The 16,278-nt window shown below is 36.4% G+C and overlaps 1 protein-coding gene across 1 annotated transcript in view; it reads left to right on the forward strand.

Moving 5' to 3' along the window:
- heca (headcase) overlaps positions 1 to 5,583 on the forward strand; it is a 530,564-nt gene extending 524,981 nt beyond the window's left edge. Inside the window, exon 5 of the mRNA XM_067153093.2 lies at positions 367 to 5,583. Within this exon, the coding sequence (XP_067009194.1) occupies positions 367 to 531 (165 nt within the window). The 3' untranslated portion in view covers positions 532 to 5,583. The remainder of the gene's footprint in view (positions 1 to 366) is intronic.
- Positions 5,584 to 16,278: the final 10,695 nt, after the last annotated feature.

Consider the following 16,278-nt stretch of genomic DNA (forward strand, 5'->3'; position numbering starts at 1 on the left):
TTGAATTATATTAATTATGTTACTACTTTGCACGTACCACTAAAAACCCTGCTACATCTTCGTTTTAGTTGTTCAATTCTCTGAATATATCACTTGTCCATTTTGTTTGTAGTTGGATGGAACTATTAAATTTGAGTGTTCATTTTGCCTCTGTTATCTATCTAAAACAGCACCATAAGCAACTCATCCCTTTTTCCAGTCCAGCTGAGTCAAGATGTCAATGACACCTTTCCATCTTCCTGTATTGATCCATAATTACTGCTCCTCTACTGTACTCCAGTCCACATTTCTTCTCCCTTCAAGAAGAATGTATTTCCTTTTCTGAGAAACTCCTTCTATGCTAAAGGTTTTTTCTTGTTGTTTCAGTGTAACAGTTGCCAGACCCCACTGCTACGCCCTCAGCAGCGTCTCAACTATTTCTCTCACTATAGCCATCAATTCCCATGTCCACATTGCCGGGCCGTGGACACTCACTTCGTGAAGCCCGTAGCTTACTGTTATGCCCGTGAGGTGGTCCCAGGGTGGCCTTAACAATGCAACTGCCTTAGCTAGCAATTCTGCCACAGGTGAGGGGAACGGTTCACAGGCTGCCACATACAAACCATTCCTTTGTACAGGTTTGTTTCCCGAGGCAGCTCAGTGTGAACTGTTGATTATTCTGTATTATCTGCTAAGTTTTTCTGTTATATTATTTTGTAACTTTATCATGGTAATAAGAGAGGGTAGTTATTTTTCCAAAAAGACGTGTGTTTATATGATATATGTACACCAGTGATAATTTTAAGTACTATATCTTACTTCTCTATTTACTTATAATGTATGTTGATCTGTTAGTTTTCATAAAGATTTTTCAAGCAAAATAATCTTTGTACTATTATTACTACTATGAAGACATCCATTTGTTTGGCCCTACTCACAGCTATGGAGTGCACCTGCTAAAAGCTGTATGGACTCGCTTCTCTGTAAGTGTATTCTAATGCTGCTTTGATCATGCATCAGAGGTTTAGTGAAGGAAAATAGATTTTCATTTGTTATAACTTCCAAAAAAGCATTTCAGCTGCTGTGTATCCTTGAAATATCCAGGGAAGATTTCTTGAGTGTGTTCCATATGTTAGGAGGATAGTTAGTAAAAAACCAATATAATGAAACCTCTCATTTATGGACACTGAAGGGACGTAACAATCTGTTCGTCAATCAGTCATCGATGATCTGCATTTTGGGCCGCTGCCCAGGTGGCAGATTCCCTATCAGTTGTTTACCTAGCCTTTTCTGAAATATTTTCAAAGACCTTGGAATTTTATAGAATATTTCCCTTGATAATTTATTCCAGTCCCTTACTCCTTGTTCTATAAATGAATATTTGCCCCATTCTGTCCTCTTGAGTTCCAACTTTATCTTCATATTATGATATTTCCTATTTTTAAAAACTCCACTCAAGCTTATTCTTCTACTTATGTCATTCCACACCAACTATCCACTGACAGCTCAAAACATGCCACATATTGCATATTATAAACTTTATCTTGGGTCCGTACTGACAGGGTATTACTTGAAAATTTTATGACAGATACCTTGAGGTTCCAACTATTCAACACAACTATAATCTTATAGATTACGTATCTGTTATTTTTCTTACATCAAAAACACGGGACATATTTCATCTCTTGTCTGATACATCTTCAGCTGTAAAAAAATCATTCAGATTCAAATGTGACAATGTGTCATTGAGAATATTCCTATTATACATTTAAATTTTCATTTTTTTGTAAAGTTTTTCTTCATCCTATAGAGAAAAGTCCTTCTCATTTATTCTTTTTAAAAACAATGTTAACCAGATATATATACACATTACACTTCTGTTGGAAACAGGGCTGTGATTCTTAAGGGCTAATTAGATCTTGAAATCCTAGTTCGGTTCATAGTCAAGCGTTAACACAGGTGTTCGGACTCTCAAACAGTTCTCCATGTCCATAAATGAGAGCTAATTTTATTATTATTTCTATGTTATTCCAGTTGAAGCGTAAAAATTTGTCAATATTTCAGGAGTGTCCGTAAGGAGAGGTTTCTGTGTAGATTCAAAATTTTGTGACAAGAATTAGATTAGAAATAAATAATTGTTTGACGGTATTCATATTTGATTGGATTGTAGGAAATCTCTCTCAGAGCTAGCTCAGAAGAAAGGCATGTACTGTAGATCTGCATAATATGCTACAAAATTATGTGAAATGCCACGCACGTTCACTATTTAAATTAAAAAGAAATATTCTAATTTACCCCCGTTTGGTCATGTGCAGTTAATTTATTTTGCACTGGTTATGTAATACTGACATTGCTCCATGGCTGAGAGTGTACTCAGATATTTGGATGGCCTTGTACTATGGACATTCGTCTGATTTTGGCCACATGTATGTAAAATGTTAATAACCTTTCAAAAAATGTAAAGCTTTTAATATATGTCATATTTGAAGAGAATAGATAACTATGTTAAACAGTGTTGTAAAGGAGACAGTGGGGTGGTTTGTTTTGTATGTATGTGGACCTTTGGCAGATTTTTGTAGTTCGAGTACAGTCGTTGCTAGCAATAGATAAGGGGTGGACCTATTTTTAAAAGTGGTTGTATGTGTGACTGATTGATGATGAGAATGACTCACCATTGCCAAATATTAATTGATCACAATCTTAAGTACAAATGTCCATCATCCTGTCTTCAGGGTTTCTCTTTGCTTATAGTAGTCAGGAAATTTTATTTAACAGTTTTTTGCTCGAAACTTGACCAGTTATATGTTATGAGAATTTTTTGTTTTCCCTCCATGTTTTCTTTATTTTGCTGGTGTATTGGTTAGAATTGTGTTTTATTGTAACCACTGAATGTATCACATCATGTAATATCTTGTAGAGCACAAGTAAACATTTGTTGTGTAGTCAGATAAAACGAAACACATCACTTTTGTGGAAGAGCTCATATTATGGAAATGATCTCCCATTGAAGGGAATGTCATCAGAACATGTTGCATGTATTCAAAATGTAAAGGGAGTGATAACATTGGGCATAAATTGGAGTTTTGGATATTTAAACATTTCAAGGTGTTATTCTGTCGCGTAAGTTCTTGTAGATCTTTTTCAGTTACTGTGTGAAATTTATTAGTATGTACAGTAATAGATATTCTGTCTATTAACCGACATGTTACCCAAATTTCATAAATTTGTAATGAGATGTTCAATTTCAGATAGAAGCAACACATATCTTAGCATAGGCTAGATACAGAATTGATGTAAGTTAAGAGTCAGCTGGGGTAATTCTAACCATGGATATTTCAGTTCACATCCTTTTTTGCCCATTATAATGTATACCAACAAATTAATATTCCTGCAACATAGAAAATTATAAATGGTCCATGAAAATGTTTAAAAATATTTTTTCATATACATTGTAAGGGTGAAAAGAGAGATGAATGGAAGTACCCCATGGTCAGCATTACTCCTGCACACTCTAATACTTGCACTGTGATTATTAGCACAATGTGCTACAAAATTCAATTATGATGATGATGATGATGATGATGATGATGATGATGATGATGATGATCAGCAGCAGCAGCAGCAGTGATCACTGATTTGCATTTAGGATTGTCACCTAGGTGACAGATTTCCTATCATATTTTACCTAGTCTTTAGTCTTTTCTAATTATTTCAAAGAAGTTGGAAATTTATTGAATAGCTCCATTGGTAAATTATTTTATTCCACAAATTATCTTCTTATAAATTAATATTTGCCACAATTTGCCCTCTTGAATTCCAACTTTATCTTCATAGACAGTCCTTCCTACTTTCAAAAACCCTATTCAAGCTTGTTCGTCTACTAATGTAATTTGCCGTCATCTCTCCGCTGACAGTTCTGAACATACTGCTCAGTTGAGGAGCTCTTCTCCTTACTTTCAAATATTTCTAGCCTAAAGTTTGCAACATTTTTGTAACAATACTCTTTTGTTAGAAATCACCCAGAACAAATCGTGCCTCTTTCCATTGGATCTTTCACACTGCTTGAATTACCAGTAATCCTGGCGAGGGTCCCATACATGGAACCATACTCTAATTGGTGTCTTCCTTTACATCCTTACTACAATCCACAAATTAAAGAATCATTGAAGTATAATTTTTAATTCAAACGTTTTTGTTAGTTAAATCTATGTGAAATTAAGGGGGAACATAATACCAGTAATATTTAATATGGAGAACACTTACAAAAAGGGTGTAAGTTTCATTTGTAGTCAATTCCACTGTGAATTTGACTTACTTGAGTTACTTAAACTTAAGTAGAGGGAAATAAAATAACTTCTTTTGTAAACAATAAATTTGGAAATAATTAGAATAAATTTTTAAAAAATCTTATTTGAATGGGATTCTTGAATAGAATATTTCATTAATTAACTGGCAAATGTACGCATGTTCTGCATCAACAAGTTTCTAGAATTAATGTGTAGATTAACTAGTTGCTGTCCATAATAAGTCATATATGGAAAGATAGGAACATGTAATAGGAAAAACACAATGACAGATCAGTGTGGTTTGTTCCTTTCCTCCTTTTGTCTTTATCCTGTGCTTATCCATATTTATTCTTATTCTACACTTCCCACATATTGACTGAAGATCTGTCAAGATGCTCCTGAGTGAGTCTTGAAGCTCGCCATTCTGATGAAGGTGGGAAACAGAAACAAGATCCAGAGGCTGAGAAAATATGGATGTACAAGAACTGGGGTGATGAGGGGAGAGCCTATCTATTTGAAGATGGCAATGTATGTAGCTGTGGAGATTATCCTTGTCCTCTTTTGTTTCCTTTCTATTCCTCCCTCTTCCATACCGACCTGTGATCGCGTTCCTATTATTACAGTAAAACCTTGATAACATGATCCTATTTATTAGGTTGTCCCAGATAATATGTACTTTTAGCTCAGTCTCTAGATATTTCCAGTAGGAAGCCATTAGAAAGTACCATATTCTATCATGTTTTGCTCCCATTTAAGACACTCTTTTCCAGGAGAATATTAATAATTCCAGTATAATTGGTCTGTTATTGGATGCTATAAATTTTCAGTGTAACTCATTCCTGTTGCCACCGTTTCACCCCAGTGTGCTAATTTGGGCTCATCAGTTGGTAACTAGCACACCCGCCGAGATGCATGGTTAGTGCATACTGTGAAGGGCACTGCATATGCTATTTGAAGCTACCGGCAGTACCAATGCACTACGAGAGACTTGTCTTTTGCAAAAGTTGAAGCTTGCCAGGCTACCAAATGATATGGATATACTGTAGATTCCCTTTAGGGATCCCAAATTAGCACACTGGGGCAATACGCTGGCAACAGGAATGAGTTAACCTGAAAATTTATAATGTTCAATAACAGACCAATTATATTTAGAACTATAAACTTACTCATTCGGGACAAATAATTCAGGTTCCCTAAGGGAATCTATATCCACATCATGGACGGAATATTATTTGGTAATATTTTAGCAAAGTTTGAAGAAATGGAAAATTTTACTTTCTTGTCATTAGCATACCTACAATCCTGGAAAAAAAAAAAACCTTGTAAATTTTAGCCGTAGCTGAAGGCCAGTTAGAGTATGTCAACCTGGCAATCGGCTTATCTTAATCTCGCCATGGGGTGTCAGCAGTGTGCAATGCTGTACAGCGAGGAGGGGCCAATTAAAGATTTCGTGGAAGCAAGTTATTAAAACAAGTTATTACATACCATTGTAGAATTTATGGACAAGATAGTGAAAGAAGAAACCTTTAGATCACATTGCTTGACTTGTTCGCCTGGACATTTCTAAGATCGCCTTTCAATTGTGTCCAGTGTATAGAAGCTTATCTGAGATTATTATGAGTGTGAAAAGGAAAGCACTTTTTTTTTGGATAAATTAAACATTTTGTGAAAGCATGATGAAAACGCCAATCTTAACCAGAAACAGCTTGCTGATTCGTTAGGAATTCCAGTCTACATTAAGAACGGCATTAAACATTTCTTGATTCAGTCACCACAAACGTCATGTCAGGAGGATGTAATGCTGTTGTATGTATGATATGGTGTATTATACGTTATTTAATTAGGTACTGTGGTTTAGTCAAATGGTGCATCAGTATATAGTCTCCTTTACAATGAGGAACATGCAAAGTATGTTCAGCAAACTCCCTCTAGTTCGGCCACCTTGGGACCGGACCCTAGGCCGGATTAATGGACAATATACTATAAATATCAATACTTAGCTTAAGTGAAATACAGTTCATAAATAAAGAACCAGTTATTAGGCAAGTAGTATTAATGAGTCTTTACCAAGTGTACTCACCCGAAATAAGTTGATGTTGTCTTTATGTTGTCTCCATACACTATTGAAGTTTCACTCCCGATGAGAGATAAACACTCGTAGTGGAAAATTAAATGTAGTAAAATGTTTTACAAAAACTCGGAATCTCGCATTACAGTATAGCACTATGTTATAAATTCAGCAGAATTCAAAAATTAAAAGAAATCGGTTGTCTTTTTCTGTTGTTTTTTTATCAATTACTTTTTTAGAAGCAAAATCACATCACTTATTTATAAACATTACATCAACTGCTGTTTTCTGTCTACTGTTGGATATAAGTCTCTGCTGTTTGTAAAGTTGCACTTCCATCAGCGTGACTCATTTTTCCCTCTTCATTTTCTTCCTCTTTATCATCATTGACTTATTGTACTTCTTTGTCGTGCTGAATAACAGCTTGCACAGGACAAGTACCGGCCAGTGTTTCCGGCGCCTGAACTAACCGAAGCCGAACTGGAGGGAGTCTACTGTAATTATGTTGCTTAGTTTCTCCCCTCATAATACACAGTCCTTTTTAATACGTGGTATCCGTGTGATCCCGTGGACAGCATCTCATCAAGGTTTTGCTGTACGAATTCCTTTCGATGTTCCTGTCTTTCTCTGCATGACTTGATTTGCACTTGTTTGTTCCTTTCTATTATTTACGCTTGATTTTATATTTTAACATTTCCTTTGAACTGAGATATCACAAATACTTATAAAGTTTTTTGTTTTTGTTTTCTTGTTATATGTTGTATTATCAGAAGGCTATTGATAAAACTTTTTTCCTTGCAATTGAACAGACACCTTGAAGTGTGAAAATATCTAAACCTGTACCATAAACTTTCTTTCATATTTTATTTTACTTTTGTAAATTTATATCAGTTTGTATACTAACATGAGTTTCAAAATATGAAAAAGTAACATTATGTTTGAAATGATATACCTGGTAATGGTGAAGTCTTCTAGCTAAGTAAGGTTGGTTGAGGAAAGATGTATTTTGGGTAGAGATCATCAGAAATGATAGTAATTTTTAAGTTCTCCAGTCCATTATGTAGAGAAATAGTGGTGTATTTATTGACTGTGAAAATTCTGAGATTAGAGAAAAATTTAAGAAGCTCTTCTGAAACAAAACTTTGTTTAGTCAAGTCTTATGAGCAATTTCCTCAATCCAGGACTAGTCGTGACATATTCTGTGGAGTTGTAACACTGCCATCAAAATGCTCGGTACGTAGATAAAATGCATCACAAGAAGATGTTACTTGTTAGCTACAGAATATGACGTAGATGTGTATTTTATATCCTAGAGCTAAGACTGCCTAGTTTGTATTGGTGGAGAAAAAAAACTGATATGTCATTTACTCTATGCTTTGCAATGAAGAAACAAGATTTATTTTAATATGCTTATGATTCTTTTGTAATAGGAACTGAAATACATACTTTAAAAATTATGAGCTTTGAAACTGTCGTTGTGTCGAACATACATCAACAACCTGCAAGAGACGTTAGATACTGATATTTATTTTTAATTTTTTTTTTTATAGTTCATTTAAAATTTCTGGCTGGTCAGATTGATATGTGGAGAGAACACAACGAAAGATCAAATCCCTTCAGACTTAAATCCTCTGTCCTTCACTTCCATCGTGTGTGCTGATTGGTGATGAAGAAGAGTTCTGTGGTGTCAAGTTCTGGTAGCCTTTAAGCTACAGCCATACACTTTTTAAAATATCAGAATATTACAGATGAATTTGTCCCGATAGAAACAAGAATATCTTTCAGAAATTCCACATTTTGAATAAATATTACTGAAACTACTGCTCACTAGTTTTGACGAGTTTGCAGAAACTGAAGCCATTTCTAACCTAAGGTACTTTTTCGTGTTCTAGCCAAACTTGTTGTGTTTCACAGCTTCGCAAATTGACAAAGTTATTTGGACCAACAAAACAGAATTTGAAAAATGCCTGGGATTTGAACCGTGAACATCTTCAGATGGAATGGTTTCTGGACAAGGAATTATGTAACTTTTTGATGGAACACACTGCCAAGCAAGACCAAAATGCCTTCATTCTGCTCAACTTTGCTCCTGCATTCTCTTGCCAACCCACGTCAGACCAAGTACAGCCAAGTCAACTTCTCTACAATGTAGGTACAGCATGTACGAGGCTTTCTTATCTTATGACAACTTCTTAGAACAGTAGTAGATTGTGATCGAGCAGAGAGAATGTAGCTAGTGTTACTAACAGATCCTCTGATCCGATGAAACAAAGGAATGAGTAAATTGAGAGTCGCTTGTAGAAGTTAGGGAAGGTGAGGGTAAGAGATTCCTGGGCTGAGTTAGAAATTACATTCTTTTCTGCTGCCTCATTTCTCTCTTCCAGTGAAATGTTTCATCAATGTCATCATCATAGCTTCTGTCCTGCTGGGGTGGGGGATCAGTGCATGTCACTTTGTGCGGTCTGTCGCATCCTGTGGATTAAGATTCCAGTTCTTCGGTCAGCTAAGGCTGTCCTCATTGCCTCTGACCTGCGTCAGTTAACTATTAGGTTCTTAAGTCCACCGAAACTAATTTATGAGTAAGTTTAGAAATTTCTGTATTTAAAAAAAAAAAAAAAAAAAAACATGATAACAAAATTATGTTTTTGTTTTTTCAGGTAGGTTCTAAATTTATTTATTTATAAATCAGTTGAGATGGACTGAAAATTGGATGGTGTTATGCATCACTTGACCAAGCGCCAAAAGTAGATTTTGAGATTTTGACACAAACGCAAAATCCTTTGTATTAATTCACATTTTCTGTTAAATGTGAGGTATTCTATACCAAAATGAAGACAGAAACATAAATTTTCTTCTTAATGTATAAAATTTAGGGATATTTGAAGTATATTGTCGTAATCTGAGATAATGGCGCTTGGTCACTTGATGCTTTATTGCGGTTACCTTAGTTTTTTGTTAAGCATCACTTGACCAACAAATAAAACTGTCATTTAGTGATCGAATGGACTTTCAAAAATTCAGTGCAGTGTAAAATATGATACTTGTTAACTAATGTTATTCCTTATTTAAGTTCAGGATTAAGTTATACATAACAGAATACAACATGACATAGAAAAACATGAATTTTAGAATATAGTATAGAAATTACACTGGTGTAACATAATGCAGGATTTTAAGAATTTTCGAGTTCAAAATCCATATTTCCACAATCAGACCCATCTATATCATCGTCTATTCCAGGTTCACTAAACAGGTCCTTATAGAAAGGCTTAGCATCGTTGGGAATTCGCTTCATGAGGGAGCGCAGGTCGTTCAGCTTCGCTTCTGAAACTGGTTTTCCATTGGGCCATAACGGAGTGAGTAGACCATGTAGAGCTGATCCATTTTCATTCTGAAGCCGGCGACGAACTTAAATAACGCATTTAACACACCTGAAATTCGTTTACTGCAGTCAAGTGTTGTTGGTTAACTTTTGCTGGAGAGAATGTTGTGGGATCTACACCTTCAGTTGCATGTTTCTTATCAATTGGAACAGCTTCCTCTGTTGTATTATTTTCATCGATTACAAAAAAACATTTTAGGGAAAGCTAGGAAACGTGCATACACATTTTGAATTCCTTATTTACAAGTGTGCCACTCTGCAAACTATATCAACGTGGTTAGATGACTGTAGAATTTCACTGAATGTACCAAAATGTGAAACCATGATCTTTACTCTTCGACGTCCACCTCTCCCACCACCAATCTTCCTAAATGGAACAGCCATCCAATGGACGCCTAACGACAAGGCCGTGAAGTACCTGGGAGTATTCCTTGACCGTCGCTTATCATGGAAATACCATATAAATCAGAAATTAAATCTAAGTTATGCACGACTAAGAAGACTATATCCTCTCCTAAACAGGAAATCTTCCCTCAAATTTGAATGTGGATTACTTCTCTACAAATCACTGCTCCGTCCTTTATTCACCTACGCCTGTCCAGTCTGGGGAGGGGCGGCTCGAACCACTATCAGACGCCTGCAATCATTCCAAAACAAAGTTCTCCGTATCATCACCAACGCTCTTTGGTACGTCCGAAACAAACATTTACATCGTGAACTTCAGTTAGACACTTTGGAACACGTGATTTCAATGCACGCCAAGACGTTCTTCAAGAAACTCCAAAATGTGCCTGGTGCTGTATTCTTCGCCCTTGGAAAACGATCCACACTTCCACGACGGATTAAAAGTAGACTTCCTCAAGATCTTTTACTTTCGCCAAGAGAAGAATCTGAACATGAACAGTGAATGTTTGTGTTTATCAAAAATAAAATACATCAACGTGAACGAATTTCCGGGAATCCACATTTAGCATCATACGACCAAGTGACTGCACGCGTGTCGTGTGGTCATTTGATGCGTAATTCAGACTCAGAAATGGTGGTTGGTCACTTGATGCAAAACTTCAATTTAATGATTGTGAGGTTGGCGTTTGGTCAAAATGCATTTCCTGCGAAATCATATTGAGAATAAAAGTCCGAACCATAACCTATGTAAAGTTTACACCTTTCGCTACCAGATGGTGCAATAATCTAAAAAAATCGATTTTGGCGCTTGGTCAGTTGATGCATAACACCATCCAATTGTAACAGTTATAAATTGACTAAGTTGAAACTGAAAGGAAAATACTTCAGACATCACAAAATTAAGATGGTAGATGGAGCTGATGAAAGAATCAGATAGAGGTCGTTAAACATGTCCTTAACAACAGTCTCCATTCCTGCATTTTCTCATTATTTGGAGCCATGCCGACTAGTTGCCCGATTGTTGTGTTATTGATATGGTTATGTAGAAAATTCTCAAATATTCCTCACGTTTCCATAACATGCAGGGATTCTCGGTGCTCCCAGAAGTGTCGTATAGCACAACGGGTCTCACCAATGTGCGCGATATAACTTTGATTTCAGGCGTGTGGACATTTTCCTATCAGTAAGAACACATCCAAGTCGCTTCGATTCTTGCATGCTTATTTTCTAATTCATACCGCCATCATTCTGCAGTTGAGAGCTTACGTCTTTTATGGAGCCAGGAAGTGTCCAGAGGTGTTTGACTGTAAGCTAACTAACAGCTCAGAATGATATTGTTCACTGATGGAAGGAGATTTTAAGTTGAAGTAATTCCCGTGTCATGCGCTGAGAGGCAGTTTTCTGGTCAGTAAATCTAATATTGTTATTGTTTCAACTATGTTGCTTATGTTTTTCTTTTTCTTCTTATGAAAATGACCTTTAATTTGCATTCACTCTTAACCCAATCAGTTGATCCATTCCTGACAAATTGTTTCAAGATTCAGTGTTCAAAATATGTTTTTGTTTATTAAAACAGACATCAGTTTACGTATGGAGAATGACCGCAAGACTCCTGAAATTTAAATTTGTACATGGTAGGGACCAAGAAGCAAACCAAACCAAACCCCATGGTGCAACAGCCCTGAAAGGCCATGGCCTAACAAGCGACCGCTGCTCAGCCTGAAGGCCTGCAGATTATGAGGTGTCGTGTGGTCAGCATGACGGATCCTCTCTGCCGTTATTTTTGGCAGCCATGATCATTAAGGTGTCAAGTCAGTATCGTCTGAGACCATTGTTAGCTGGTTGAAGTTCCATTGGTGGACAATATTTTCACCGTCAGAATGCTGGCTGGCAAGGTAGGACAGGTGGTGGAATATAACTACTAATCACTAGATTTTCTGCCAAAAATCTGTATTGACTTCCAAACCTCTCTGCATTGTTCAAATGGAGTGAGGGCATATGGCATTGTTGATTCATCTTAGTGATGAAGGTTCTAGCATCAGTAATAAACATGATGGGAGGATAGTGAGTGAGTAATATCATAATATTTTCTAGTATATTTTGCTGGATCTTGAAGATTTTGAGGATATTTTATATATACTTCATCATGTTACCTATACTTCCGAACAGCAGACCTTTCACAGGAAAAATGGGTGTTTTAATTTTCACTTAAATGATGAGCAAATGTGATACAGGTAGGTTTGTCTCCATAATTTGAATACATGAGCATGCTTTTAATTATGTTCTTATATGACTGTATTAGAAAGAAAGTAAACTCGTTTCTTTGTCTGGGGGTGCTGCAGCTCTTTTCAGGCACACCCCTCTTTGAGATGAGCTGCATGTACCATTTTAACCACATATCTTTGAGATGAGCTGCATGTACCATTTTAACCACATACCAGTCTTCCTTATGTTCTTAAGTCTCTGGTAGTTCTGGGAATCGACCCTGGACCTCCAAGGACACCAGTTAATAGCGGTTACGCTATAGAGGTGAACATGTGACTGTATAATGCAATGTAAGAGCTGCCTGCTCTTCTTTTCCCATACCTGTGGAGTCATGGGTGCGAACTGTGTCGCACATGTGGATTTCACACTGTTTTAAGGTCGGATGCCCTTTCCGATGCCAACCTTGTGTGGAGGGATGTAATCACTACTGCGTATTTCTGTGGTGGATGTAGAGTGGTGTGTTGTCCGAATATAAAGAGGAGAGTATTGCGACAAACACAAACATCCATTCCCTGAGCCAGAAGAATTAATCAGACACTATTAAACACTATTAAAATCCCCAACCCGGCCGGGAATCAAACCCAAAGTCCTCTAAACCAAAGGCCTCAACGCTGATCATTCAGCCAAGGAGTCGGGCATATTTTTCCAAAGTGTATTAAGATATTTCAAAAAAAAAAAAAAAAAAAAAAACCAGCTTGAATGTCTCCCCTGTCTTCTGTCTGCAACAATGAGTGTTTGCCCTATCTGGTAAAATAGCCAAGTATCAGGTACATTCTAAAAGTACAGACAGAAATATGATTCTACATACATAGAAGATAGGATAGATTTGTATAAGGATATATGTTGACTTCAGGAGACCAAACTAATGAGAATAACTGTTTCAGAATTGGGACCTTTATACCTGTGGCTGTGTAACACAAGTAACTTTTTCAAGTTACTTTATGTCACACTGACACAGATAGGTCTTATGGCGACGATAGAATGGGAAATGGCTATGAATGGGAAGAAAATGGCCATGGCCTTAATTAAGTTACAGCCCCATCATTTGCTTGATGTGAAAATGGTAAACCACGGAAAACCATTTTCAGGACTATCTACAGTGAGGTTCGAACCCACTACCTTCCAAATGCAAGCTCACAGCTGCGTGCCCTTAAGTGCACAGCCATGTCGCTCGGTAACACAAGTAACAAATTTTCCTCCAGCGCAGATACTTGTCCGATCTAGAAAGCCAAGAATAACGGCGGAGAGATCCATCATGTTGACCACATGACACCTCATAATCTTCGGGGCTGTTGTGCCATGGGGAAAAAAGGATGTTTGCCCCTTGTGTAGAGACATCTTTACTACAGATGGTAACTCTCTGATCACTTGATTCTCTATTGTTAGTTTTTGTTCCACTAGGTCCGTTCTGCCTCACTAGATACTGGACTGCAGTGCTAGCAGACACAAACATTTTTCAAAAAGTCAGACATCATACTTGCTCATATTGTAGAACATATCTCATAAGTAGGGCTCGGATGTTTAGGAACAGTCATATTTATTTCTTTGTCTTTATATTCCTGCCTGATTGGATTTTGGTGCAAATCAGGTGATTAACATCACAATTACAGTAAGTTATTTTTATTTGTCATATAAATGCATATTTCGGCTATTTTTGTCATAATGTCATATTTTGAGCTATTTTTGTAGAAACGTCATATTCCGGTCATATTTCGGCGGTTTGACGACAGCTGTAACTGTGCAAAATCATCTTCAACTTACCAAATGTGACCTAGTGTTCACAAAACTGCTTCTCAGAATCACATCTGCAGTTATTTTAAAATGGCCATATTTAGATTAATAATTTTTGGGTCATATTTTGTAATTTTTACGTTATATTTCCTCACTTTTGAGGTCATATTTACTTGCTTATTTGGCCTGTTTTTAGGTCTTAAACATCCAAGCCCTACTCATAAGTAATGACAGAGCATCAGTGTTCGACTGGGATAGTGACAAGAAAAGTATGTGACTTTTTGAAATTGTCATCATTTAAGTAGTCATGGCCTAGTACCATACAAGAAAGAGAGAGAGAGAGAGAGAGAGAGAGAGAGAGAATTAAACATCTCATGTAGCTCAGAATGCCTGAGAGTGAAACATTCAAATCAATTACTCACAGTTTTTTCTGATACAGTTCTTCTTCCAATCAGTTATAGTTGTTTCATAACTATTCTGTGGAAAACAAATGAGTTTGTAAATATGGTACCTATTATTGGTGATGGCATCTGTTGGTTGGTATGAGAAGAAGATATGTTGAAAACTGCTGTCAAAAAACTGCTCACTTTTGATGCTTCACCTTGGTTTAAAATGATTAAATAAACATTCTTATTACCTATGAACTTACGAGACATTCCATTAATAAATAATAACAGTGTGTGGCCTCCGGAGAGGCCTGGTGCAGGTCTTTTGATTTGAGTCCGTATAGGCGACCTGCGCATCTGTGAAGATGAGGTCCTAACTAAAATTAAATGTAATGCCGAAAACGTCTCGAAACACCCAGCCCCCGAGCCATAGGAATTAACTAATGAAAAGTAAAATCCAGGAATCGAACCCGGAACCCTTCGAACCAAAAGCCAGCATGCTAACCATTAGCAGTGTAAGGATTCTTTGTGAGCAGTTACTAAACCTTAGCAAATTAGGTATAGTATGTGGCAACTATGATATGCTAAGTTTGCTGTCTAATGCTGAACAGTAAATATTTTCTTATCAAAGTTAGTAATCAAGCTGTGGTCCGTTAGTATTCCCATGGGATAATTTTATTTCTGAATCTCGTGAAGTTTCAGGAAACTGAGGTGAAGTCATCATACAGCCATGGCAGTAACCCCAGGTTTTCCATAACTGAGCATGCATGTCATCTTAAGTATTATCCTGTAATCTTGTATGATGTAAGGTACTATACTTGCTGCGTTAGTGCTAAACAATTTCCTTCCCATCCAATAATTATTTTCCTATATTACAATTTTATCAGAGCTTAGCATTTTCTTATACTAGTATTAATCAGAAACAGGTGAAAGTAAGTCCTATTAATTTAGAACAGAATAAAAAGAAGCCATGCAATAAAAGAAAATAACTAGAAAGGAAAAGGTAACACATTTACGAACTTCATAAAAATAATTACCGGTTGTAAATTCTTGATCTTGTTGGTGAGCCTATAGGGGTCCATACAGGTCAAGTGGCCATAGAAGGCTAGTGGTCTTTTTCTCATGGATGTGATCATGTCTTCCACAATTATTACTAGTATTCTTATTTAATTCTAATTGCACTGACAGTGATTAAAATGCACAGATAAATAATCAAAACATATAATGTATAAATAAGCTTATTTATGACACTCTGACGTTATACTTAATGATGGTTTATGGTAAATGTGATCACAGCAGAATCACACATGCGCTGTATGGCTGTTGATAACATTGTCTGTTTGTCACTTTTTGAGCAAGTGGATCCTCTGCAAAAACCGTATTCTATATTAACAGCGGGGAGAATGGATAGGCCACCAAACTATGGAGGATGTTTGTGAAAATACCAGAGAGTAGGATAACAAAACCAGATGCAAAGAGAAGAATTTTAATATACCCTTCAAAGAGAGTCATGTGTTGTTGTACATTCTATTTTATAGCAGTACTTTTAGCTTTTAAATATTTTGTTAATGCATATTAATAAGGCTAGGATTTTGATGACATGTCTTTTAATTGGTTCACAACAGACATTGCTAACTTGTACAGAAACCCTGATCATAGTTCCCACATTGCAGAAATGCTAATTTATTAGGTTTTTCTTGTCATTTTGTGCCAATTTGTATTTTTAGGTCATATTATGGAATTTATTAGACTGGGATTATTTTTTTTTTACTTTTT

This window comes from Anabrus simplex, chromosome 8, assembly GCF_040414725.1.
Source record: "Anabrus simplex isolate iqAnaSimp1 chromosome 8, ASM4041472v1, whole genome shotgun sequence".
Lineage (NCBI taxonomy): Eukaryota > Metazoa > Arthropoda > Insecta > Orthoptera > Tettigoniidae > Anabrus > Anabrus simplex.